The 27,759-nt window shown below is 37.7% G+C and overlaps 1 protein-coding gene across 1 annotated transcript; it reads left to right on the top strand.

Annotated features, from left to right (window-relative positions):
• The first annotated feature begins 9,384 nt into the window (after positions 1-9,384).
• Positions 9,385-18,482, top strand: LOC111473554 (serine/threonine-protein kinase EDR1-like). Its single transcript, XM_023119029.1, has 14 exons — positions 9,385-10,109; positions 10,815-11,222; positions 11,625-11,728; positions 13,205-13,473; positions 13,554-14,348; positions 14,553-14,593; positions 15,001-15,069; positions 16,416-16,516; positions 16,656-16,734; positions 16,813-16,911; positions 17,235-17,303; positions 17,397-17,446; positions 17,814-17,990; positions 18,083-18,482. Exons 1-14 carry the CDS (start codon positions 9,654-9,656, stop codon positions 18,216-18,218), a joined length of 2,853 nt encoding a protein of 950 aa, XP_022974797.1. The 5' UTR covers positions 9,385-9,653; the 3' UTR covers positions 18,219-18,482.
• Positions 18,483-27,759: the final 9,277 nt, after the last annotated feature.

Below are 27,759 nucleotides of genomic sequence, written 5' to 3'. Positions count from 1 at the left end.
GTGCTCAACATCAGTAGGGGCGAGCTGTAGCCCATGCAACAACAGCCAAGCAAGCTGACCAGCCTGACGCAGTTGTCACAGGTACGCTACCATATTTGGCCATCTTGCTTTAGTATTGTTTGATTCGGGTCCAACGCATTCGTTTGTATCTGAGGAGTTTGTAGAGCTAGCACAACTAGAGAAAGAGCTTTTAGAGATTACCCTATCAGTGTCCACCCCTGCTCACGAGCTATTGTTAGCTACCCATAGGGTTAAGGGAGGTGGTATAACAATATCAGGACGTGTCATCGAAGCTACACTGTTAGTGTTAAGCATGCAAGACTTCGATGTCATCTTGGGTATGGATTGACTAGGTGTGAATTGCGTTTTGATAGATTGTGAGACTCGAATAGTGACTCTTAGGCTTCTATCAGGGGAAAACTTTACCTACAAGGGAGCCACTTCCAAAGGAGCCCCAAGCATCATAACATCATTAAGGGCTAAGAAGTTGATTCGTAGTGGCACAAGTGCATTTCTAGCCAACGTGACCTTAGACAATAGTAACAAACAAATAACCTCATTAGTACACATTGTCAGGGAGTTCGTAGATATCTTTCCAAAGGATCTGTCAGGTTTTCCCCAAAACTAGGGAAGTTGATTTTGGGATCGATTTAGAACCAGGAACTGTGCCGATCTCCAAGGCACCTTACAGGATGGCACCTGCAGAACTCAAGGAATTGAAGGAACGGTTACAGGAGCTGTTGGATAAGGGTTTCATCCGACCCAGTGTATCACCCTAGGGAGCCCCTGTTCTGTTTGTCAAGAAGGACGGGTCCATGTGGTTGTGTATTGATTACAGGGAACTAAACAAAGCCACCATAAAGAATAAGTACCCCCTCCCAAGAATTGACGACCTGTTTGATCAGCTACAGGGAGAAACAGTCTTCTCCAAAATTGACTTAAGGTCGGCGTATCATCAGTTGAGAGTCAGAGAAGGGGATATACCCAAGGCAACCTTCAGAAGTTGTTATGGACATTACTAGTTTCTCGTTATGTCCTTTGGCCTTACCAATGCACTAGCAATTTTCATGGAACTAATGAATAGGGTGTTTAAGAAATTCTTATACACTTTTGTCATAATGTTCATCGACGACATTCTGGTATACTCTAAGTCCAAGGCAGATCATGAAGAACACCTAAGAAAAGTGTTGACAATACTGAGAGCCCAGCAGCTGTATGCCAAGTTCTCCAAGTGCGAGTTTTGGTTGTCTGAAATAGCATTTCTAGGTCACGTGGTGTCAAGCAAGGGGATTGCAGTGGACTCGGCTAAGATAGAAGCAGTGATGAGGTGGGAAAAGCCGACCATAGTCATGGAGGTGAGGAGTTTTCTGGGGCTAGCTGGATATTACAGAAGGTTTGTCCAGGATTTCTCCAAAATTTTCTTAGTGTTAACTCAGCTAACCAAGAAGGGCAAGCCCTTTGCTTGGACTCCAGCCTACGAACAGAGTTTCCAGGAACTCAAGGAGAGTTTGGTAACCGCACCAGTTCTTATAGTTCCAGACGAGTCAGGTAATCTCGTGGTGTATAGTGATGCTTCTGGGAAAGGTTTAAGGTGTGTGCTTATGCAGAAGGGTAAGGTGATAGCGTATGCTTCTCGACAACTGAAGGAATATGAACGAAACTACCCCACGCATGACCTCGAGTTAGCAGCAGTCGTGTTTGCTCTAAAAACGTGGAGGCATTACCTGTATGGGGAAAAAGTACAAGTCTTCATCGATCATAAGAGCCTCAAGTACTTGTTCACGCAGAAGGAGCTCAATATGAGACAAAGGTGATGGTTGGAACTGGTAAAGGATTATGACATAGAGATAATATACCATCCAGGCAAATCCAACGTTGTAGCGGATGCATTGAGCAGGAAGGTTATGCATACTTCTACGATGATCACCACGCAGGAAAGACTACAAGATGAGATGAAAATGGTTGGGATAGACGTGGTGGTTAAAGGTGGTACTATTTAGATGGCACAGTTGACCATACATCCCACTCTACGAAAGAAAATTATCGACGCTCAAAGGTCTGATGAACACCTCAGTAAAGTGTGGAGTCAGACTGAGATAGAGAGACTAGCATGATATTCTATCTACTCAAACGGGGGCTTGTTGTGGTAAAACCGCCTATGCGTTCTCCGAGATGAGAGAATCTTAAAAGATATTATGATCGAAGCCCATGATACATCTTATACGTTCCACCGTGGAAGTACGAAGATGTATCAGGATCTGAAAAGATACTATTGGTGGTCTGGAATGAAAAGGGACATAGCGGATTTTGTAAGCCGTTGCTTGACCTGCCATCAGGTGAAGGCCCTGAGGCAGCGCCCAGCAAGATTGCTACAACCCCTGAACGTTTCTTAATGGAAATGATAAGCAGTCTGTATGGATTTCGTCTCGATTTTGCCAAAGATAAAGCAGGGTTTCAACGTCATCTGGGTAGTTGTAGATAGACTGATCAAGACGGCCCACTTCATTCCAGGAAAGTCCACATATCAAGTGGATCAGTGGGCTCAGTTATATATCAAGGAGAAGTACGCCTGCACGGGGTACCAATGTCCATAGTATCAGACCGGGACACCAGGTTCACCTCTCAGTTTTGGAAAAGTCTCTAGAAAGCACTAGGAACTCAATTGAGGTTCAGTACAGCATTCCATCCTCAAATGGACGGACAGACCGAAAGGCTGAACCAGATCTTAGAGGATATGTTGCGAGCCTGTTCCTTAGATTTCTCTGGGTGCTGGGACGAACTTCTGCCTTTGATGGAGTTTGCCTACAATAATAGTTATCAAGCGACCATCCAAATGGCCCCCTTCGAACACCAGTGTTTTGAGAAGAGGTAGGCACGCAACAACTACTGGGACCAGAGTTGGTTCAGTTCACCAACGCAGCGGTACAGAAAATCAAGCAGAGGATACTCATCGCATAGAGCCGACAGAAAAGCTATGCAGATTTGCGTAGAAGGGACCTCGAATTTGGGGTGGGTGACCACGTGTTCCTGAAGGTAGCCCTTATGAGGGGATGTTGAGGTTCGGAAAGAAGGGAAAATTAAGCCCAAGGTTCATAGGCCCCTTCGAGATTCTAGAAAGAGTTGGGGTTGTGGCTTACAGAATTTCCCTGCCATCAAACCTTGCCGCCGTTCACAATGTGTTCCACGTATGCATGCAGACCCTACTCATGTAATCAAGCATGAGATGCTTCCTTTTCGAGAAGATCTGTCTTACGAGGAGAAGCATATTAGAATTTTGGCTCGAGACACTAGGCGATTGTGCAACAAAGATATTCCCTTGTTAAAGGTTTCATGGGGTAACCACCGTGAGGAAGAGGCAACCTGGGAACGAGAACAGGACGTGAGAAGAGCTTATCCCAAACTCTTCCAAGAGATATCCATTTTCGAGGACGAAAGTTCCAAAGGAGGGGAGAGTTTGTAACGCAAAAAAAAAAAAAAAAAAAAAAAAAAAAAAAANAAAAAAAAGGGGGGGGGGGACTAAGTTGACAGAGGGGCAAAAATGTCATATTGCCCCCAGCCATAATAGAGGTTCAAGAAAAACTCTATCAAATCTCCTGCAAAAGAAAAAGAAAGTTATCGGACCACTGTCGGAATCCACCTTCAGACAAGACTTGTACAAGGACTGAGAGGCTACCAAGGCCGACGCTCCATCAAGATCCAAGAACGATTCGTGAGGTAAGGTTCTGAACGACATTTTCATATCTGAGCTTCTCCTATGTGAATCGAGTCCTAAAATGTTGATTTATTCACCTAGGAACAACTCTACACCTGATCTGCAAAGAAGTTTGGGCAAAATCTCAACCCGAAGGCGGAGATCCAAGAATCGTCCGAGAACAGTAAGCGAACATTTGACGCTCTTAACTCGTCCGGTTAAGCAAAAAATTACGAAAAAAATACCAGGACGTAGCCCGTAACACGATCTAGAACCTTGCCAAAGAAATCATATCGATACGAACTATGAATCAAAAGATATGAAAATCGGAAATGGACTCTGTGTTACGAATTGCAGAGGATAGAGAGAGAGAGAAAAAAAAAAGTCGGCCGACGAGTGGCGGAGGGTGATGCGATAGGCGCCGAACACGCGTCGACCATTGGCTGGAGCAACAGAACTCTAGTGAGACAACAACACGTGTCGCCTACGAAGCCTGAGCTGAACCGCAAACCTGAGCCGAGCCGAATCGGACCGGTCGACCCGCGACTGCGCAGAAGTTTCCGCGCATGGTAGGCGCGCATGTGGCCTGTGCTGGCGCACTTCCGCTCGCGTGTGCATGTGTGAAACGGCTGTTTTGGCCCATTTTCCCTCTGTTTGCTCGATTGTTGTCCCGCTTCTAGTTCTAATACTGTTTTTATGTGAATATGGACCTAATTTAAGGAAATCACTATTTTTGGACGCCTCACGGGCATAGAAACGCTAGCGAAAAGGCACGCGTCAACCAGGTAAGTCACCACCCGGTATTTAGGAAGAAATACTTGTAGGATTCGCTTGGATTGCATGCATGCTAGTACATTTGCCTTAGATTAGCTCTCCATGAATGAGATTAGTCAGATTGATTGTTATGAGTGTATTGGGTAAAATTATCTAAGTGTTGCTTGTATGCTTTAGGCTTCCGTCATACGTATGCATGCGTTTAATTTATGTTGGAATTGTGTATTCTGTGTTCCGGGCGCTTGATGGATGAGTTCGTCCCATTGAGTGCGAACTTCGTGTTCTGGGTGCTTGATGGAGGCCATCGCCCCAGCGTGCCTAGTTTGCATGAATTATATATTATGATGTTAGAAGATGGTTGCATGCACACTCTGTTAGGAACTTAGCGGATTACCACGACAACAAGGTACCTTAGGAGTGTTCATTGCTAGGGTGAGAACGGTATCTATAGCTTCGTGGGAGGACAAGGGTTCCTAACCAGTTCTTACTACTCTTAGCCATTTCGCATGGGAAATGTGTCCCCACGTCGTACAACCCATTAGCTGCATGGAAACGGGTTGGGTCGCGCCCCCATAGGGGGACTATATGGGCTTAGGGGTATTCAGCACACCCCTAGGCTAGATACCATGTAGTCCCAGATAGCCATGTAGAGGTAGTGCCTCATAGAGAGATATCGACCATATTATCTTAGCGTAAGGAACCTCTAGGAGTCTAATGAAAGGACGATGAACCGGTGAAACCTAAGGGGCAAGCTCCAAGGGGCTAAGATTAGAACCAGATGTCCTAGAACCGAATTAGGAAACCGTGGGAACTTGTTAAGTTAGGATGCGAAGAGAGCCTACAAGTAGGTGGCTCACTGAGTATAATTTTTTATGCTCATCCTTGCTATGTTTTCCTTTTTCAAGAGCGCGAGGCGTCGTTCAAGGGGGGGCGTGATGAAGATGGGGATTATCACAAAGGAATGGGTTGTCCCGGGGTGTCGGTCTAGTCTTTATTTTGTATTTTCATTATTTTGAAATTTATTTTCAAACTGTTAAATGTTCTGTTAGTTTTTCGTGCAAAAACTTTATTGGAATTAAAGGATTTTCTCTATTTCATATTTAAATCACTTTGTGCATTCATGTGTTGTCATTAGTCACGGTCCATAGTAAAACTATCATAAATGTTTATAGGACCTATAACCCGAAGGGGGATGGATTGTGATGTCCCACATTGGTTGGGGAGGAGAACAAATCACCATTTATAAGGGTGTGGAAACCTTCCTCTAGCAGACGCATTTTAAAGCCTTGAGGGGAAACTCGAAAGGGAAAGCCCAAAGAGGACAATATCTCCTAGCGGTGGATTTGGACCATTACAAATAGTATCAAAGCCAGACACCGGATGATGTGCCAACCTTCTCGTTATTTCCCGAAGGGGGGTAGACACGAGGCAGTGTGCCAGTAAGGACGTTGGGCTTCAAAGGGGGGTGGATTTGGTGGTGGTGGTCCCACATCGATTGGAGAAAGGAACGAGTGCCAGCGAGAACGCTTGGCCCCGAAGGGGGGTGGATTGTGATGTCCCACATTGGTTGGGGAGGAGAACAAATCACCCTTTATAAAGGTGTGGAAACATTCCTCTAGTAGACGACTTTCAAAGTCTTGAGGGGAAGCCCGAAAGGAAAAGCCCAAAGAGGTGCTAGCAGTGGATATGGGTTGTTACAAATTTTGATTTAGGGGCGGTCCCACATCAATTGGAGGAAGGAAAGAGTGCCAGCGAGGACGCTGGGCCCCGAAGGGGGGTAAATTGTGATGTCCCACATTGGTTGGGTGGGGAGGAGAACAAATCACCCTTTGGATTTGGGAGCGGTCCCATATCGATTGGAGGAAGGAAAGAGTGTCAGCGAGGACGCTGGGCCCCGAAGGGGTTGGGAGCGGTCCCATATCGATTGGAGGAAGGAAAGAGTGCCAGCGAGGACGCTGGGCCCCGAAGGGGGGTAAATTGTGATGTCCCACATTGGTTGGGGAGGAGAACAAATCACCCTTTGGATTTGGGAGCGATCCCACATCGATTGGAGGAAGGAAAGAGTGCCAGCGAGGACGCTAGGTCCCGAAGGGGGTGGATTGGAAACCTTCCCCTAGCAGACGCATTTTAAAGCCTTGAGGGAAAGCCCAAAGACATTTTAAAGCCTTGAGGGAAAGCCATAAGACATTTTAAAGCCTTGAGGGAAAGCCCAAAGAGAACAATATCTGCTAGCGGTGGGCCTGGGTCGTTATAAATGGTATCAGAGCCAGACACCGGACGATGTGCCGCCTTCTCGCTGTTCTCCGAAGGGGAGTAGACACGAGGCGGTGTACCAGTAAGGACGCTGGGCCTCAAAGGGGTTGGATTTGGGGGCGGTCCCACATCGATTGGAGGAAGGAAATAGTACCAGCGANGATGCTGGGTCCTGAAGGGGGTGGATTGTGAAAGCTCAAAGAGGACAATATCTGCTAGCGGTGGGCCTGGGTCGTTACAAATGATATCAGAGCCAGACATCGGACGATGTGCCAGTAAAGACGTTGGGCCCCAAAGGAGGGGTAGACACGAGGCGGTGTGCCAGTAAGGACACTGGGCCCCAAAGGGGGTGGATTATGATGTCCCCCACATTGGTTGGGGAGGAGAACAAACCACCATTTATAAGGGTGTGGAAACCTTACCCTAGTAGACGCGTTTTAAAGCCTTGAGGGAAAGCCCAAAGAGGACAATATGTGGGCCTGGGTCGTTACACTATGCAATATAATCGATAAAGATGTGTGTTAACTACAAACATAAGGTGTGTGGAACACCATCAAGAATGGTGACATTGAAGAGCATAAGGACAAGATGGCTCTTGCCACTGCCTTGAGGGGAAGCCTGAAAGGGAAAGGACAATATGTGGGCCTGGGTCATTACACTACGCAATATAATCGATAAAGATGTGTGTTAACTACAGACATAAGGTGTGTGGAACACCATCAAGAATGGTGACATTGAAGAGCACAAGGACAAGATGACTCTTGCCACTATCTACCAAGCAATCCCGAAGAATGTCCTTCTCATGTTGGTAAAGAAGGACTCGACAAAGACAACATAAGAGGAGATGTTGCAAACAATGCATGATGAGTCAATAGAAGACTTTGCCATGAAGTTGAAGATGATCGTTTCGTTCATTAGGCGACAAGGTGGAGGAGATATCCATCGTCAAGAAGTTCCTTCGACCTATCCCCCAAGATTAATATAGAATGTTATCTCTATTAAGCAGTTGAGGATTAATTTATATTCTTAATTTTAAAAAATTCATGTAATTTTGATGGTATATCGTATAATTTATATACCTTATATTTTATTCATCAAATCATTTGTAACAATTACAAAGTGTGTCATATGAAGAGTGTTATTAGGATAAGATACCCAATTTTATCCATAACTATAGACCCTTTCGATTGTTACTCAGACATGATTCATATTTCAACAATATGATGTTCAAGATTATACGAATACTATTGAACTTTTCAGACAATAGATATTGTTGAACTGTAAATAAAATAATCAAAATTAAATCATTAATTACGGGGTTTTAGAACATAAATCCCAATAATCACTCACTTGCATCATAGTCGAGGAGACATGTATCTTCGAACATACTCTACACCAAACATGTTCTCCTACTTCCCTTTTTATTGGAGCAGTTTCCATTTTAAAACTCAAAATATTATTAAAACATATTATTAAACAAATATAAAAAACAATTCCAAAACTCAAAATTCATTAATTAACAACAAATTTAATTTCAATATAATAAATTTGTAATTAATTGTTACTATTAGTTTACTTTAATTTTTTTTTAGCTATTACAAATAATATACTTTAGGTTTTTGGGTTTCTTTATCAATGAATATTAATAATTATTAATAAATAATTTAAATAAAATTATACACAAATTTAATTATAAATTATGGTGATCAAATTAAATAATTAATTATATATATTAATAATTATTAATTATAAACGATTAGTATGGTGATCAAATCAAATTAAATCAAATTAAATCAAATATCATATATAATGAAGTAAATGATGGTACGATAAAAATAATTATAAATTTTAAAATAGTAAGAAAGAAAAGATGATTAAATGTAAAATAAAAATAAAAAAGAAAATAAAAAATAGAAAAGGAAATAGGGAATAGAGTTTAGGAATAATTATTTATTTATCTCGATTTTATTTTATTTTATAATTATATATATATATTTTTTTTTTTTGTTTCTTAAATATGGTTTTTTTTTTTTTTAGTTTTCTTTGTTTATTATTGTTTTTATAAAATTTTCTTATAAATTTATTGTTTGAGAAGAATTATTAATATGGACAGTTAAATTTAAAAACCTATAACTTAAACTATATTATTTATAATACACTTATTAAATATATTAAATTAAAATTTAATTGATAAAATTATTTTAATAATTTGACTTAATAAAAATAAATTAGCTGATAATCTAAAATTAACTAAATCAACAACTTAAAAAATATTATTATTTACATAAAATTTTAATAATCTTCCCTCTCTTAATTTATTTTATTTGAATAAAACTCAATTAATTAATTGATATTAGCTTACAAAATTATTATAATCAATTATTTAATTATAATAAATAGATAATAATTTATATGTATATAAATTTTATTTTTGACAATATTTTAAGCAAAACCTTATGCCACATTGGCAGATTGAAATTGCTGCTACGTTGGCAGCTTATGATTGGGCCGTAACCGTCAGTGCGAAAACAGTCAGCGCGTGTCCGTTGATTAGTAGAAAGTCAATTTTATTATTATAAAAATGAATTTCGGCCACTTACTTTATCCACACGCTTCCACGTGTGAAGTATCTGAGTACACCCACATTGTCGGATATGGAGGCGAGTGTGTGTAGAGAGACATTTTTTTCTTCACGCGTTCATTCGTTTTCCTTCCCAAGTCCCAACCATTTCCTATTGGCCGTCGTAGCCAAGAAAACCAACAGCACGCAGAGACACAGAGCGATGAAGAGAGAATTCTGAATCGGATTTTGAGGAGAAGAGAAGGTGAATCGGTGTTCTTAGAGAGAGGAATTTGAAGTTGGAAGAGCTGGTGAGTGATTCAAAGTGGCCGAGAAAGTGAGGGAAGTGTGGGAAGGAGAGATTGGAGAAGAGGGATGAAACACATTTTCAAGAAGTTTCATATCGGAAGCAATCACGATCCGAGTCGATCCAACGAGAATCCGTTGCCTGTAGCAGCGTCGTTGTCGTCGTCGTTGTCGTCGTCGTCTCCATGTGTTTCTGATAATCGTCCTGCAACTGCTCCCGGCCTCACTTCTGGCAACTCTCCATTGAGTCCTTCGTCTTCGCCGTCGCTGGCAACAACTCCTCCAGGCGGCGGAAGCGTGACTCCGGTTTCGGTTGCTCCCAATCGGTCCGATTACTTTTCTTCAGAGGAGGAGTTTCAGGTTCAGCTTGCCCTAGCTATTAGCGCCTCCAATTCGGACTTTCGGGATGATCCGGAGAAAGATCAAATTCGTGCTGCGTCGCTTTTGAGCTTCGGAAATCATCGAATTGAATCCACTGCCAGAGACCAGGGAGATGCTGCCGAGGTGCTCTCCAGACAATATTGGGTGAGATTCTTGTTTACTGGGAAGTTCATTCGACCATGTTTTCAGTATTGACATAGTAAACAGAATTAATTAGATCAAGATTCAAGGTTTATGCTGCTAATCGACAACAGTTACATCTCTGATCGTACGTGGTCACTGCATTAATTATAATTTGACATTATAAACATATTGAGATGACTGAGAGATGGATTTCGAATCATCATAATCTAATGCATCATTCTTGTAGACGAGGATTTAGTACGTCTTTTTTTTCCCCATACATTTTTATCATGTCTAGGATGGTTCAACTAGCATTTCTGTTGGCTTAGTCTAACTATGTCAATAACTGAAATTAAAAAAATTACCCTAAAACCACTAAGCACCTGCATAATCGCAGAGTTGTTTGACTCGTGGGAAAAATCAAGACACCCTTTGGAAATATGTATCTTAGAGAAGTTTAAACGAAGCATATTTGAAACAGAAAGTGAGAAATTAATTGTTTTAAGCTACCTATGTTTAAGAAAACTAGTTCGGTCGAATGTTTGCGACATTTCCTAGTCAATCCAGGAGGTAACTGCTGCATCAATATATTGTAACATCTACACTGGTGGAGCTGGACTTGCCACAACCTTGTCACGTTGCTCTGATATTCTTTTTCTTGCTACTCTGCACTATAGGGTCATTCAGTCTTTTGGTAACACTATTTTTTTTTTATTGCATTTTAAGGAATACAATCTGCTTGGCTATGAAGATAAAGTGGTCAATGGGTTTTATGATGTCCTCTCCACGGATTCAGCAGTCCAAGGAAAAATTCCATCTCTATCTGATATTGAAGCAAGCTTTGGTAGTTCTGGCTTTGAAGTCGTGATGGTCAATATGACTGTTGATCATGCATTAGAAGAGCTTGTGCAAATTGCTCAATGTATTGCAGATTGCCCTGGTACTGAGGTAAGGGTTCAAAGGCTTGCTGAGCTTGTTATGGGACATATGGGCGGACCTGTAAAGGACGCCCATTTTATGCTAGCAAGGTGGATGGAAAGAAGCACAGAGTTGAGGACTTCTCTTAACACCAGTGTATTGCCTATTGGTTCCATCAATATTGGCCTCTCAAGGCATCGTGCATTGCTTTTCAAGGTTGGTTGACTCAAATGACTCTTAGATATCTGTAATATCATGAAACCGATCTTTACCGAGTATTACCTTATAAGACCATGAGGTGTCATGGCGGTTTATGTTAGAGCTTTCCTCTATGAGATCGCTTGTTAAATGTGATAAAAGATGTGGTTTTACTGTCAATATGAAGAACTTGAAAAAGGTCCATTTTCTTTCTTAATTATATTATAGCCTTGAAGTAAAAGGCCCTAGAGCCCTAATAAAGTGTCAGGAAAATAAAATTGTCTGGGTGTGACAAGTTCTGAATATACTGTTTTTGGTGATATATTGTTTTATACATTATTTAAAGTTTTATTATTATTGTTATTGAACAAAAGATTTACCGACATTATATGAGCATATCTGTTTCTTCCTTGGGTATAGGTGTTAGCTGACAGTATCAAGATGCCTTGTAGGCTTGTTAAAGGTAGTCACTATACAGGTGTCGAAGAAGATGCTGTGAACATTATAAAGTTGGAGGATGAAAGGTATACCCCTGTTCTGTTCCATTCATTTCATCATTAATGGTATTTTTGAATTTATAATAACTGGGCAAAAAGAGTCATATGTAATCGATAATATTTTGTTTGGGTTGGGATGTTCGAAGTTATTGAAGCTTTCTAAGATAGTTCGTCCCACCGGGGACTGTCACAGTTTTGTTTTTAGTTTTTATCTTGGTTTATAGTTTTCTTTAACTGTCACAAGTAGTCAGACCTTGAAGCATCTCCCATATTTCCTAAAAGATCTTCCTCTTCCATTATTTACAAAACTACTTTAAAACCAACATTATTGGGTTTGTTTAAATGAACTTGAGATTATTCCTGTTCCTCAAGCCTGGGTTCTTATAAATCCAACACACAACATGATATTGACGGACATGGTAGCATACCATTTTCTGAAAAAGTAACCAGAATATAATCTTTAGTAGGGGTGTACTGATAAAGGTTGGTATTCTTCACACATTTCAATGCGTTTCTTTTTGTTTCTTTAATTTATTTGTATGGATAGGCAATAGTATTATACTAAAAGGACAGATAAAGATGTAATATCCTCTACTAAAGCATTTACAAGAGAAACACTTCTTTGTTTTATATGGGGGAAAAAAAAAAGCAATCATAGTAAAAAAGAAAAGAGGGTTTTAGTTGAGAAGAGAAAAAAGTTAAGGCTTAATCCTAGCAAAAAAAAAAAAAATAAATAAATAAAAATAAAAAAGGGAAAGAGGAAAGATTTTGTCCAACAGAGTAAGTACAAGGCTAAACGGTAAAAAATTTGGAAGTACCAAAGACTCAATTATTACCATCCATAGATCAAGGATTAAATTGTGACTTTTATGAGAGAACCTAAATTATTTTTAACCTATAAGAAAATCACTCATACTTTTTATTGGACAATCTAATATCAAAATATATTAAGCTTCCGAACATAAAGTTATAGATCCGCCATTGATAGGATTGATGGATATCAAAGATATAGTTTTCACTACTTCGAATGTTGGGAATTAGTTAGGCAAATTGTATGCATGTATACTGCATCATCCTCCAAGATTACTTTTTTTTTTTCTTCTTTTCTTTCTGTATGGGTGAAGCTCCATAAGGCTATCATACAATTGCATCTTGAGCTTTAAACAATATTTTGGTCATCTTAATGCCTCTGTTTTAGCCCCTCTGATGTTTTATCTCCAATCGGATTCCTTGCAATTTTTATAGCCTCCTTTGTTGGTTGGAGTAACAAAACTTTGTTAAGAAATTGTATTATTATCAATTGGGAAGCTCTTGTACCTCCGTGGCAGTTGTTGGGGTTTCTTCCATTTGGGATTTCAGTTGTTCAATAAAATGACAATTTGTTTCTTCTTAAAAGTAAAATAAAATGCGTCTGTTAAGTAAAATTAGTCCTAAGGGCTCATTTAGTGTTGCGCACACTTTTATCAAAACCAATTGATATGAGTATTTAATTTCTGCTTTCAGGGAGTTTTTGGTTGATCTAATGGCAGCTCCTGGAACACTTATACCAGCAGACATATTAAGTGCAAAGGATACTACTTCCATTAAGCCTTACAACCCTAAAGTAAGCAAAATTCCTTCTCCTCACCACTATAATGATGCTGGAATTTCTTCTGCGAAGCCAACATTATTACTTGAGGAAGGCAGCAGTCAAAACTTTGAAGCAGAGGCCAGCTCACTGGTGGATGAAAAACTGAGCTATGGAAGGACAGAGTCTGTGCCGTCAAGCTCAGGTGCGTAGTATGATATTTACGTTCTTTCTCCAGTACCTGCTAGAATAACTCCATATTAATCTGAGAATTTTCCTTGTTAGGTATTGAGACTTCTCGATACAAAGGGGCCCATTTTGGTGATAGTAATGTTAGACTGAATGTCAATGTAGTTTCACTTGGTCAAAGCTCCGAGGATTCCAAAAATCTTTTTGAAGATCTTAATCCTTTCCAAATAAAAGGAACTGGAAAAAGTTTCATTCTTAACAAATCCTCTGACAATAAAATTGAGGAGCTTCGGAAACCTGCTATTGGGCATGCTCCTGTGCCGTTATGGAAAAACCGGGTTGTTTTCAATGCAGTTCCCAAGAATAAAGAGTATGATTATATGGAGGGCCGTTTTCCAAGAACTAATTGTAGACCTAATGATCATAATACAGCATCGTCTTTTTCTGCAAGCTCTTCTGTCTCTGAAAATGTTAATCCTAGTGGTTCAGGAATATCCATTGACTCGAGGGTACCGAATAGAAGTGCTGAATTTGGAAGTTCTTCATCTAATATGAACTCACGGTTGGCATCCACAATGATAGAGCCTAATATTTTGCCTTTGAAGCAGAACAGAAAGCTCAATGGAGAATATTCTGGAAATATAGACATGCAGGACGAAAAGGTGGATGCCGTTGTTGGACGTGAGAATTTAAGCAGATTTGATAACCGTAGAAAGTTCACATTTGATAGATCTGTTGGGACTAATTTGATATTGAAGGATCCGGGAAGTCCCAGCATATTGATTGATCCAAGTTCGAGGAGTAGGTTTGAGCAAGTTTATGATGACGTGGATGTAGGCCAATGTGAAATCCAATGGGAGGACCTCGTTATTGGGGAAAGGATTGGACTAGGTAAGCTATGGCTGATCAGAATTTTATATTTCACAAACATTATAGGGGCTGAGGTTGGAAATAAAATATAATTGCTTCATTCTATGGTGCAACTTATTTATAAATTGCTCTCTTTCAATTGTTTAAACCTATGAAATAGTTTACCTTTAACACCTTGGAAATCTTCATTTTTCCCTCTTTTAATTCCATGTTTTCTATATATAGGTTCATATGGAGAAGTCTACCATGCTGATTGGAATGGCACAGTGAGTTATATTAACTATATTTCTATGTTGTTGTGTTCTGTAGCCAGTCTACCAAATATTAAGCTTGGTACATTCATTTTTGCATTTTGTTTTTAGCTGCAATAACTTGTCTGATCCAAATTACTACTGTTAACTCTCTCCTTAGATAAAATGCTTGAAATATTATGTTGAAATTGTTAAACTATCACTAAACCCTGATTGTTTTCCAATTGTTTAACAATTAAACCTGGAAGTTTGAACCAATTAGTTAGGTTGTCTTAACACCCCACTTGTTAATTAGTTAGGTTGAAATATTCCTTCCTTGCTCTTATGGTCCTTTTAGATTTATACAGTTGTCTCTGCAAGTAATATCACATCGAATGTCTTTTCCAATCCTAACATCTTGATGTTAATTGATGGATTTGCAGGAGGTTGCTGTGAAGAAATTCTTAGACCAGGATTTTTCTGGCGCTGCTTTAGCTGAGTTCAAAAGAGAAGTAAGTGGAGCAGTTACTTCTAGAAAAATAGACTTCTCAATGCATAACTTAATGGAAGAAATTTACATGTTTAATAGTTTGTCTTATGTGATCGAATCTACTAAAATAATGTACCGTATGTGATAGAATGTTGATTAATTATGGGAGGAAGAAAGCTTTGGTAGATTTCTGCTCTCTGGATTGGAAGTCTTGGGGAGGTAGACAGTTGATGAGCCTGAGAGTGACTTTGGATCATTGGCCTATTATTTGAGTCCTATAATTGGTGTCCGAGCCCCTTTTGTTTTGACAACATGTGGCTAGAGCATCCTTCCTTTAAATCCCTAATGTGGGATATTATACTTTTCTCAGAGGTGATTTGGTAACATGAAGGAGTACAGTTAAAAAAAAAAAAACAAAACAAAATGTGGTGGTTAATTCATCTGCCAAATAAGAATTTCAAACTATTGCATGAGGGCTACGTGAGCTCCTACGGTCAGAGATAATCCTTGGTTACTTGCAGAATAAGAGAGAGCCGGATAAAGTTGTACTATGACAACGAATCAGCCATCTAGATTGTTCATAATCCTATTGTTAGGATAAAGCATATTGAAATCGAATGACATTTTATTAAGGATAAACTAGAGAAGGGGATAGTATACCTGGGTATGTGCCCTCATGACTTCAAAAAGCAAAACTAGGAATGGATGATATCTTTTCCTTAGCTTGAGGCGAGTGTTAAAGAAATAGCTTTAATTTTAGGAATATTGATGTAATCCTGCTAAATAAATGAATCGGTCAACTTTTCTATTTTTCTGTATTTTGTGACCTGTTCTCCAATGTAGTTAGTTAGTTTTTCTCTAATATAAAATTTCTATGTACTTCACTGGTGAAGATAAGAAAATATAGACAAAATTGAAAGTTTAGAAAAATATAGACAAAATTGAAAGTTTAGAGACTTATTGACACTTTTTTAAAATTAAGGAACCTATTTGATTCTAACATGACCTTCCAATTCAACCAAAAATATATTACTGGTTCACTTCTTATTCCTCGTGACACTTCAGTTTTGCTTCAACTCATTTCTTCACTCCTCAATCCACCCTTAATTCTCTTCAATAGACTATCACTCTTCTCCAATGAATCCAATGCCCCCACCATTTAGAGAACTAAGATTCTAGTTCGATACGGCTAATGGGGCAAAATATGAAAATTTTACGAAGTTTGGTGTTGCTCCATATGATGGTTAATTTGTTTTCTTGGAACTAGAGAAATGCAACTATAAGGATCATTGTACTTGCATTTTGTTTGAGTTATATTCTACAATCAGCCATCTTTGACAATGAACTCAAAATCTCTTGTGATGTAAGGTACTGATAATGCGGCAGCTACGTCATCCAAATATTGTTCTTTTTATGGGTGCTGTCACTCGTCCTCCTAACCTTTCCATTGTTACTGAGTTTCTTCCAAGGTATAACTTAAATTTTGCTTTAAATAAATCCCCATCCCTCCCTCGCCCCTAAAAGTAAGAGGAAGAAAAATGTTTAGATCATCTGGACGTGCTCGCCTGTTTTCTTGACTGAAATTTTCCTGTTGCCATTAAATTCCAGAGGAAGCTTGTACCGGATCATTCACCGCCCAAATTGTCAAATTGATGAAAGCCGCAGAATAAAAATGGCCCTTGATGTGGTATGACTAACTTTGAGTATCTTATTCGACTAGTGTTTGAGTAAAATATCGTCTTCTGAATTCTTTATACAATGGCAGGCAAGGGGCATGAATTGCTTGCATACAAGTAATCCAACAATTGTTCACCGAGATCTGAAGTCACCGAATCTTTTGGTTGATAAGAACTGGAATGTAAAGGTATAACAACTCTCCTACTGCTGATGTTTTATGGCTATGATTTTATTAATTGAGTATCTTATTCAACTATGTTTGGATTTTGTTTTGAGTTATTATATCTACAATCTTTTGGTTGATAAGAATTGGAATGTAGACTTCCTCCCATCGCCTACAATCATTGTTATTAGTGTATCTTCATAGTATTTATTTATTTTTGATGTTTTATGGGTATGATAACAAATATCAAAGATATCGATGTGGAATCCTCCAATTTACTGATATATCAGCAGGTGTTTTAATCATTGTTAATTTTATTGGTTTTCGTTCTTTCTTAATTGGTGTAGGTATCAGATTTTGGGTTGTCACGCTTGAAGCACAATACATTTTTGTCATCCAAATCAACTGGAGGAACGGTGAGAAGCTGAGAATGTTAATTTTTACTTTAAAACATTTCCTTTAGATTTTTCTGTAATAAATTGGTCTCTCATTTTGTTTCCATGTGTTAGCCTGAGTGGATGGCACCAGAAGTTCTCCGGAATGAGCCTTCAAATGAGAAGTAAGTTGGAGTTATAATGTTATTTCTCTAAGTTCATTTTTAGTTCATGTTTGAGCATGAGATCTATGTTATCTATGTACGAATCATGTCTCTCCACAATGGTATAATATTGCTCATTTTGAGCATAAGTTTTCGTGGATTTGTTTTGGACTTCTCCAAAATACCAATGGAGATGTATCCCTTACTTATAAACCCATGATCATTCTCTAAATTAGCCAACGTGGGACTCTCTCCCAACAATCCTCAACATCTATGTATCGGATCTCTCATTGTAGCATCAGATCACATACTAGGTTGATGGTTAGTTGTAAAATGGGAGGTATTTTCTGTATGTCAAATGTGACTGAGATGTTCTCGAAATGCATAGGTGTGACGTTTATAGCTTTGGAATCATTCTATGGGAACTTGCAACATTGAGACTGCCTTGGAGTGGGATGAACCCTATGCAAGTTGTTGGTGCAGTCGGTTTCCAGAATCGACGACTCGAAATACCCAAGGAAGTGGATACCGCGGTTGCAAGGATTATCTGGGAATGCTGGCAAACGTAAGTCATTAGTGTGTGTTTTTAGCACTCTTTTCTTCTACATATCAAGTTAATATTCATGTTCCTTTTGTTTATGCTTCTCCCTGCCCCAGCGATCCAAACTTGCGCCCCTCATTTGCACAATTAGCCAATATTTTGAAGCCACTGCAGCGGCTTGTCATGCCGCTGCATTCGGACCAGCCGAGTTCATCGGTGCTGCAAGAGATATCTGTAAATTCTACACCTTGATTGGTATGCCTCATTTTTTTTGTCAAGTGAATAAGGAAACTGTTTTTGGTTTCTCTTGAGTTGGGGCTGTATTGTATATATATATTTTTTTATATGTGAAAAATAAGTATTCAAAGAAAGGGAAAGGAAAGAGGTAGAAAAGGAAAAAGGTTGTAGAGGTAAATTATTGTTAAAAATGTGATGCTGTTGCTACCAAAAGATGGTAGCTCTCATAAAAGAATCCAGAAGACTGAATGGAATGGAATGGAATTTTTCATTTTGCAATTTCACCGTTACAATTAAATCTATTTTTCAGCTATACCTTAAATATATTATTTAATATTTAGTTAACTAGATTACTCGTACTCTTGTGCACTTTAGAAGTTGTGTTTATAGATATAACAATCACATGCAAGTCTTAGAGTTGTACTCTTATGCACTTTAGAAGAAGTTGTGTCTATAGATATAACAATCACATACACGTCTTTCACAAGCTGAATAATTATATCGGTCTTATAATTACATCGTTTACTTGAAGTACGATCGATACTCTAATGAACAATTTGTTTATGATCAAACTATAAACTAAGTCTATCTTGAACCAACTAGAGAGCGAATTCTGATGTTTAAGATTAGGAATTAACAATCCAGGGAACTATTCATTTAGTTATGATGCATAGGAAGAAGTGATTTTTACCTCATAAAATTTGTTTTTAACTTTACCTATTTGGTCAAAGTCACTAAAGTTATAAATATATTGAATTAACTATAAGAGTTATTTTCACATTTACAAATCGAAAATTTTTTTGTAGACGGTTCATAACTCAATCAAGATTAAAATCGAGTTAAACATGATCATTCATTAAATATTAATATTCTCATTTAACAAATTAAAAAAAAAATGTGATTTAACTTAAGTGGCTCTAGCTTGTTCACCTTTATAAGAGCCAAGGCTCAATAGAAAGCTTAAAATTTAATTTTTCCTTTAAAGACAAACTCTAAGTTTTATTTGAAGGTCTTAGAGACCGAAATTAGAAGTGAAGTAGAAGAGAAAAATGAGTGGAAATACTCTCCCTTCTCAACAAACCCCTGAAATTGAGGTTAGTGAGATATGATTAAAAGGAGGAAAAGATGGTAAAAGAAAAGAATAGAAAAGGAGGAGAGAAAGGGAGAAAGTTCTAGAGAGAGAGAGGGAGGTAACCGCTGCTCCGGTCATGAAGAGTCGGGTTTCGGCCTAGCCTTCTTCATGAAATCTTCACAGAACATTGGGAAGAACAATCTTGACTCCTAAATCGTCCAAAACCGTCAAAAAAAAAAAACAAAAAAAAAAAAGAGGAAAATCTAAAGGTAAAGCTCTAGGATTTAGATTCTTGGATTTTCTTCAGATTTGTGAGATATAGTTAGAGTTAGAACCTGAAGTTTGAGTATGTTAATCTAGGGAGGATTATGTTCAAAACCTGTGAAGGAAGTTATAATCGATTCATATCGGAAATGGGAGTTCCACGTTCGTCAAAGGGGTAGGTATTGATATTTTTTGTCATTTCTGGACTAAGTTAATTATTCGAGGATTAGAAATAAATTACCAGAAAAATACCTGCCTAAAGATAAATATACGCTCTACAAATCTCGTGAAGAAACCATGTTGATCCGAGTTAAAGTAGAAAGAAATATGAAATGCAAAGAAAATGGAAAACATAATCGTATACTGGAAATCGCAGGAGAAAGGAGAACGCAGACGACGATGGAACACGTGTCAGGCGGAGAAAGGGGCTGCGGTTTGCCGGAGAAGGGGACACGTGTCGAGTATCCATTGGCGAAGAAAATCAAACAAATACTTCGTGTCGGGCAGGATTCGAAGGCCGGCGGCTCGCTACCCGATGACCCGCGAGCAACCCGGACCATCGACCCGGCTTCTCGTTGCCACGCGTCAGCGTAAAAGAATTCGGATTTCCAGCGCGTCCATCCGGTTTCGAACTGACGACCTCGATCTCGACTGACCGTTCATCGGGCGCCACGTGGCAATACTTCAGCGCGCGTCTGCCTTCCCTCATGCGCGTCCGTACGCGCGCGTGCAATACTTCCCCAGGCGCGTGTGAGCGCGTGCATGCGCGTGAGGTGCCTTTTTCAGCCGGTTCGGCTTGTGTTTGCCCGATTTTTCTCCCGATTCCAACTCTAACCCTATTTTTATATGAAATAGGACTTAAATAGAGAAAATCAGTATTTGTAGACACGCTATTGGTGTAGAAGCACTAAACGAAGAACATGCGTCAATTAGGTAAGTCACCATACGGAAGTTTATGAAGTAATACTTGTAGGAGTCGCTTGGTTATGCATGCATGCTAGTTTAATTACGTTAGATGATAGCTTTCCATGATTAAATGTATGTAATTTGTTTGTTAAGAGTATGGGTGTATTATGAGAATTATATGAGTGTTGCAATTATGTTTTAAGCTTCCGCTTTGTATGTATATGTATAATTCATGCTAAAAGGAGGATGGAAACTTGTGAATTCTGTGCTCTAGGAGTTGTGGATGTTATCGCCTCGTTGAGCATGTATGTTTATTTTGCATGAATTTTGTATGATGATGTTGGATGATAGTTGTGTGCACACTCAGTTAATCTCCATGACCTACAGGTATGATAAAATCTAGGGATTTGTGGTTAGAGTGACAAGACACTAAGGTATAGACCTAACCTTTCCCCTAGTAGTCTAACAGACCACCACGGCATACGAACCATCACTAGAGTACCCTTAGGTTGCATGTGTGTGAATAGTGTCATAGCTTCGTGGGGGACCAGGGGGTTCCTGATCAGAACCCAACTGCTCTTAGCCGTTTTAGCATGAAAAACGTGTGCCCACGTCGTATAGTTGGATGGGTTAAGGGGGGTAGCTCTCCGGCCAGGGGGACTAACATGGGACTTAGGGAGTTGCTGTTGGATTTTATGTCCTAAAACTCATAGTTGGTAAACAAAAACATATTCTATTTTCAATAAAATTATTATTGTTGTTTATTCAGTAAAGATTGTTATTGAATAAAGTGAACTTGACGATCATTAATCTAAATTCAATAAACTAAGAACACTTTAGCTATAGTATGATTACTTGAACTATTTGTAGAGACATAAGAGTTGATCAAGTTTAAGTATATAGTCAAAATGATCTATAGTATAAGGATAAGACTGAGTACCTTATTCTAGGGACACTATGGATGCGGCCCACTTTTGTATATGATATAAACAATGTGATCACTAAAATTGTACATGTAGAGACATGTGAGTGGGGGCGTCCTATGCAATGAGTATTGCATAATATCGGACCATGAAGAAAATCACTCTCACTTTATAATGTCGTTTACTGTTGAGACTGATTTTCTTTTCATTCGATAACCTAGGTAACTGATCTTAATCCTGAGCTAACCATGAACTCCTGTTTATTCGGAATTATCCTTAGATTTGCATGGGTGAGAGTGACTCAAGTTCGCCGACTCAATAGGCCTCTCATTTCAGGGGTAAGACTGGGTAAATGGCTGGGGACGTGGGGTGTAAGATGGAATTCACTCCTACCCACTTTTAGGGATAGAAGAGAGGTTGTTCCCTTAAGTACTGACTCCAGGTCTTGAACAAGGGGCCCCACCCTCTCATTGGTCTGAGAGGGATTCGGTATACTGGTTGGACCACAAACCAATTGTTCATTAGAGGATCAGTGAGACATAAGAAACAAGAAGTAACTTCAGGGGTAAAACGATAAATTGACCCAGCTCTAGTTACAAACAACCTGTGAAGGATCGACTTACTAATCATGGTTATATCAAATGGACAAAAATATATCTATAGTGAGGGGAGTGCAACTACTAGGCTAGAGTGGAATGTCCTAATAGTTAATGAATGTTGCTTAACAAGGTTAATGAGTTTAACCGGTTAATCTTGGATCGTTGGAGCCCATGATCTATAGGTCCATTATGTCCCTCTGCTAGCTCATATCGGACTAAACCATAGAATAGTGTGACGAGTGAGTTCGAAGTGTTCGAATTCAAATTATGGAGAATGTGCTACATATATACGATATATTTAACCGCATTTTTGTTTTATTTACGAATTAAATAAAAAGAGAGAATTTGAGATATTTAAATAAGATTTAAATATTTTAATCAAATATGTGTCGGAATTAATTGGAATTGACATTTGAATTAATATTAAATATTAATTAAATAGTTTAATTAATCATTTAATATTACTTATTTTGTAATTAATAATTCAAATTGATTGTTGAATCAAAATGAAGAAAGTCAACGCTTCATTTAATGGAAAAATCCATGTTAGTGAAATTTTGAGGTGTCAAAATTTGGTTTAACCAAACTTGCATGCTTGCCAAATAAACTCCACAAATTTGAGTGGAATTTTGAGTGTCAAAATTTGGTGATCTCAAATTTGCATGAACATACAAACATGACTCTATAAATAGAGAAATCATAATACATGAAAGGTCTTCTTCTTGGTGAAAAACCTTGAGAAAAACCTCTCACAAACACTCTCTCTACATATATACAAAATCCCTCCCAAGTTTAGTCACTCACTGGATTCCACAATCCCGTTCTAAGGCCGGAGGATAGTGGAGAAGACACTAGTGGTGGTTCGAAGCCGGTTCGTGAGGAAAAATAAATTTGAACTACAAAAGGTTAGTATTCAAACTCATTAAGTTTTAATACTTATGAACATGCTAGTTGTTTACTATAATTGATGTTCTAAAAGTGCCTAAGATCCAAATTGCTTCCGCATGTGTTATATTAACACCTTCAGTTGCAGCTCACTTCCTAGGTAAAATACCATCGGGATGTGACAGCCTTAAATAATAGACATAATCTAAAATTTGTTTGGATGAATTTATGCTCTAAGAAAAACTAGACTCTGGTTGATTTTCGAACCGGATAATGCTTGAATTTACCAAGCAAACATAGCTTAGGTAATTCATTTAAGCTCTTTGAGAGACAAGAAAGACATGCATCCATACTCTATACTCAAAAGATTTTCCAAGGTTCGAAAGCAAAAAAAAAAAAAAAAGTGGATTCCCTTTTGTGACCAAGAGCCCATCTTTAATCTAAGCGGAGATTTTTCATTCTTTAACTTGGTGCAAAAGGCTGATCCCAAGTCCTTTTTGAAGCCCGTGAGCTAACCTATTATGCCAAGGACAGCTTCTTTATCACCTTGTCCTAAAACTACATTTGCACAATGGGCTACAACTGAGGTTCCATTTAAAACTACAAGTCATTGTTAAGAGTATTGAGCTTTTATTAGATTTATGACTCATTCCGTAGGTATAACATTCAATTGGATGTTTGAAACATGTATGATATTCTATGATACTAACTTATAACATGCCAATTCGTGTTAACACAAATCTTTAGTTCTTTAGTTATCTTTAAGTAAATTTTTATTAAGAACTATATCCTAAATAGTTATGAAGACACTCTTGTAAAATCCGATTTGATTTTTTGAGTTAGATTAGGTAATCTAGTTGATGTCATTTTGAACTCTATATTGTTCTAACATTGTTCTAACATTCCATATTTCAATTTTCACCATGACATAAAAACTAATGGTTTAACAGTAATCTTAAATTTTCTTTATAAGACATAACATAATCGAGTAGCTGTGACAAAGTGATAAATAAATTATTTGGTGCTAATCTATAAAGTCACCTACCGACTAGTGATAATTTTTACGCTTCTTTTTTTTTTTTTTTTTTTTTCTATAAATGAGAAAAGTAGGATTGAAGTATAGTCGCTATTATACCAAAATTCTACTATCCTCTCCATTCATAATTAATGTTAGTAAGTTTAAATTTAAATATGTTTCGTTCTTAATGCATTATACATGGACGTGAATCAATATTTGCGAGGAAAAGAAAAGCAAGATAAATTTATAAACTTTTAAGTTTGTCTATTTTGGACGCTAATCTTTCAAAAATGTATAATAGACGATTGAACTTTTAATTTCATGTCTAATAAATCATTAAATTTTAAAAAGTCTCCAATAAGTTCTTCAAAATCTAAATTTTGTGTCCAATGGATTATATTTTCAATTACGTGTCTAATAGTTCCTTGACTCATTTTTCCTTTTAATTTTTTTTTTAATCTTGATACAATATTTTTTATCAAGCTACATTCTACGAAACTCTAACTTGATTTTAAGCCGTTTCAAAAGCTTAATATATCGTGCGGACTCTTTTTCTCTCTCTCGATAGATATATATATATTTAGATAGATAGATAAATAGATAGATAGATAGATAGAAGAAATAGTACTAAAACAAAAATTAAGTAACGACTTTACCATGCTAAACCCTAGCACGATACTCTAATCGCGTCATTTATAAAAAAAATAGCGGCCAAAGTCAATTGGATGATTTTATAACATATGAGAGGTAAAAACATAAAAATAATTTGTCTGGAAATTTTCTTGGGGTTTTTTTGTGAGGTTAGTATTGGCTAAATTTGAATTTTTTTTACGCTAGACTCCTATATATATACAAGATGCAGTGTTAAAGCAAAAATACAGAAGAAGAAAAAAAAACTTTTGTAGGTTTGAATTAATGAGCCAGTAAAATGTGAAATCTTAGCGAACTCTAATCGTGTCCTTTCGACAAATTGACGAAACCACCTGAATTCCAGTCAACATTTTTAAAATTTAAAGTGACGAAAGTTATAATTTGTTGATTTTGGAACATATGATAAATAAAAACACAAAAAAATAGTGTCACTATCGGGCTAGTTACGTTGTATTTTGTCGTCAGGTTACCATTTATGAAACTTTAACGTCAATTTAAGTAGTTTGAAAGCCTAACTCCATCTACATTTCACTAGAACCCATGAAACACACAACCCTGCTAGAGGCGGAAATGTTACGTAGGCTATAGGCTATTGACTAGCTTTTTTGGACTTTGTTTTTTAAATTTATTTGTAGAAATTGCTTGGAATTGAACATAAACCTTAAGATGACTAACAAGTAAGTAAAAATAGAAGAGTTAGGCCAAGAGCACAGTGATAATAATCAGGGTGTTCCAAATGAACTTATTTAGGCAAAGAACTCAATTGATTTCAAACCATCACATTAGCCACTCAATCACATCAACATTTGTTAAATAGAATTATTTTTAAATTCATAAATTAGGTAAAAGTCAAATAGTCAATTTCACTTATTCTTTTGTGGAGATTTAAGGGGATCGGGAATAAATCCCGGCCATATAACGTCTTTCGTCGGGAGACTATAAATATCCACAATATGTTATGTAAAATTGAGATTCGTGGATGAATGTAATTCAGATCTCAAATTGAGACGTATCCCTTAGAAATCCGAGCATCATATTTTCATATTTGCCATTTCTAAGTTTCAAGCAATTCTTGTGGTAGAATTGCACCTGAGCCATTCAATCAAGCCTTGATCAAGTTCGACTGTGGAGTGACTCAATTTAGAACAAAGTTTCCAAATCTTGCTTCTAGATCTTCGATCGTAAGAGGTAATCTAATTCTAGCCTTATCTCTTGGTTGATCCAAATTTCGTATAAGGAGGTGTTAATTACTTTGATTCAAGGGTTCTTACCTCTTGATCTTTGGGCTGAGGATTAAGGTTGCCTTATCAATTTGGTATCAGATCGTAGATTTACATCTTTGTGGCCGACTCTAGAATTGATTTCATCTTTCATTTCTGCCATTGTTATTTTTTCTTTAAATCTGTCCATTTATTTTCTTGTTTGTCATTTCTGCCATTATTCATCAACTTTTCCCTTCGTTTTCATTTTCTTCCTAAAGATCACATTTAGATCTTGAAAAAAAAAATCTTATCATATTTGTTCCTACGATTGTATTATCAACGATCTTTACCATTTTTTTAGATCATTTACATGTTTATTTGAAGATCAAATAAACTTCGATTCACATCTTTTTCTTTTTTGAATTTTTTTGAATTTTTATTTTTAGTGTGCAATTCTATCCCAAAATATGTTCGTGTCCCTTATTTGTTTTGTTCACATCTTGTTTTATTTTGTTGTTATTTCATAATTAACTTATCTTGATTGTCTTGAATAACTTGCTACTATCAGAATTGATTTAACGATATATTAGCTTACCTTGATCATAATTTAGTCATTTTCCCAAACAGTCTACCTTTGTGTGTATAAACACGAGTGTCCCTGAGTGTAAAATCAGTGAGTTGAGTGTGTGAGGTCCTAAACATATTCCACTACTGTTTGTACAATCATGAACCAAGACGGAGGAAATGGAGGGGAGATCAATGAAACTAGGTGGAGAGAAGCACAGGTCGGAACAATTACTCGTTTGAATCAAGTTATTAGTACACTGACAGATCGGATGGAGCGAATTGAAATAGCCTTGGGTAATTTTCAAGGGAGGGAAGTACTCTTGAATGAAGGAGTTGAAAATGAAGAAGATGACAATGTCACCCTTTTAGCGGGACATAGTCCTAGGGGAGGGAGAGATGTCGGTCGAGGAAGAGGAAGAGTCAGAAGAAGGAGTAGAGAAATTTTAGCACCAAAAAGAATTGAGAGGGAGTACTAGTATGAGAGAGGAGAAGAAAGAGAAGTCGGGGGAGTAAAGCTAAAAATTCCAACTTTCTATGAGAGATCTAATCCAGAGGAGTATTTGCAATATGAGAGCAAAATTGAGCATGTTTTTGATTGCAACCATTTTAGTGAAGAAAGAAAGTTGAAGCTTACTGTGGCTGAATTTTGTGATTACGCCATTATATGGTGGACATCTTTGAAATCAGAGTGGAGGAGAGATTATGAAGAACCAATTGAAATGTGGAAGGAATTGAAGACATTAATGAGAAAAAGGTACATTCCTAAGCATTATTCTCGAGTACTCAAGCAAAAACTCTATACTTTGCAATAGGGATCCAAAAGTGTTGAAGAATATTACAAAGAAATGGAGGCCCTTATGAATAGAGCATGTATTGATGAAGATGAGGAAAATACAATGGCTAGATTCCTTGGTGGGTTAAACCGACAACTTGCTCATCAAGTGGATAGACAAGCGTACTTTGATATGCAAGAATTGTTACGCCTTGTTGTCAAAATCGAAGAGAAACTAGCTTGGGAGAAGAACTCCAAGAGGTATGGTATTTCAAAGTCTACCACTTTCAACACTTGGAAAAGAATGCAAATATTGAAAAGATAGATTTCAAAGTTGGAGGCAAGTATGATCTTGATAAAAAGAACAAAGTTGTGACCTCCAAGGGAAAAGAGAAAGCGGAGGAATATAAGGAGATTCGAGAAAGAAATAGAGACTTCAAATGTTGGAAATGTCAAGGAATTGGCCATCTTAGTCGTGATTGTCCTAACTAGAGAGTCATGATCATCAAGAATGGACAAGTTGATAAGATAAGGAACCACTACAAGGGGAGTTGGATTCGGATTACCTTGTTGATCGAATATCTCAAGGCAAGAACATTGTTTGAGATTTGAATCACTCCACAAGCAAGATCGATCATGTCTAGCTTGAATGATTCTTGTTGATCAAATATCTCAAACACTTGTTTGAGATTCGAAT

This window comes from Cucurbita maxima, unplaced genomic scaffold (genome assembly GCF_002738345.1).
Source record: "Cucurbita maxima cultivar Rimu unplaced genomic scaffold, Cmax_1.0 Cma_Scf00132, whole genome shotgun sequence".
NCBI lineage: Eukaryota > Viridiplantae > Streptophyta > Magnoliopsida > Cucurbitales > Cucurbitaceae > Cucurbita > Cucurbita maxima.
The sequence above is the reverse complement of the archived record's forward strand: the minus strand, read 5'-3'. Positions and strand labels throughout refer to the sequence as shown.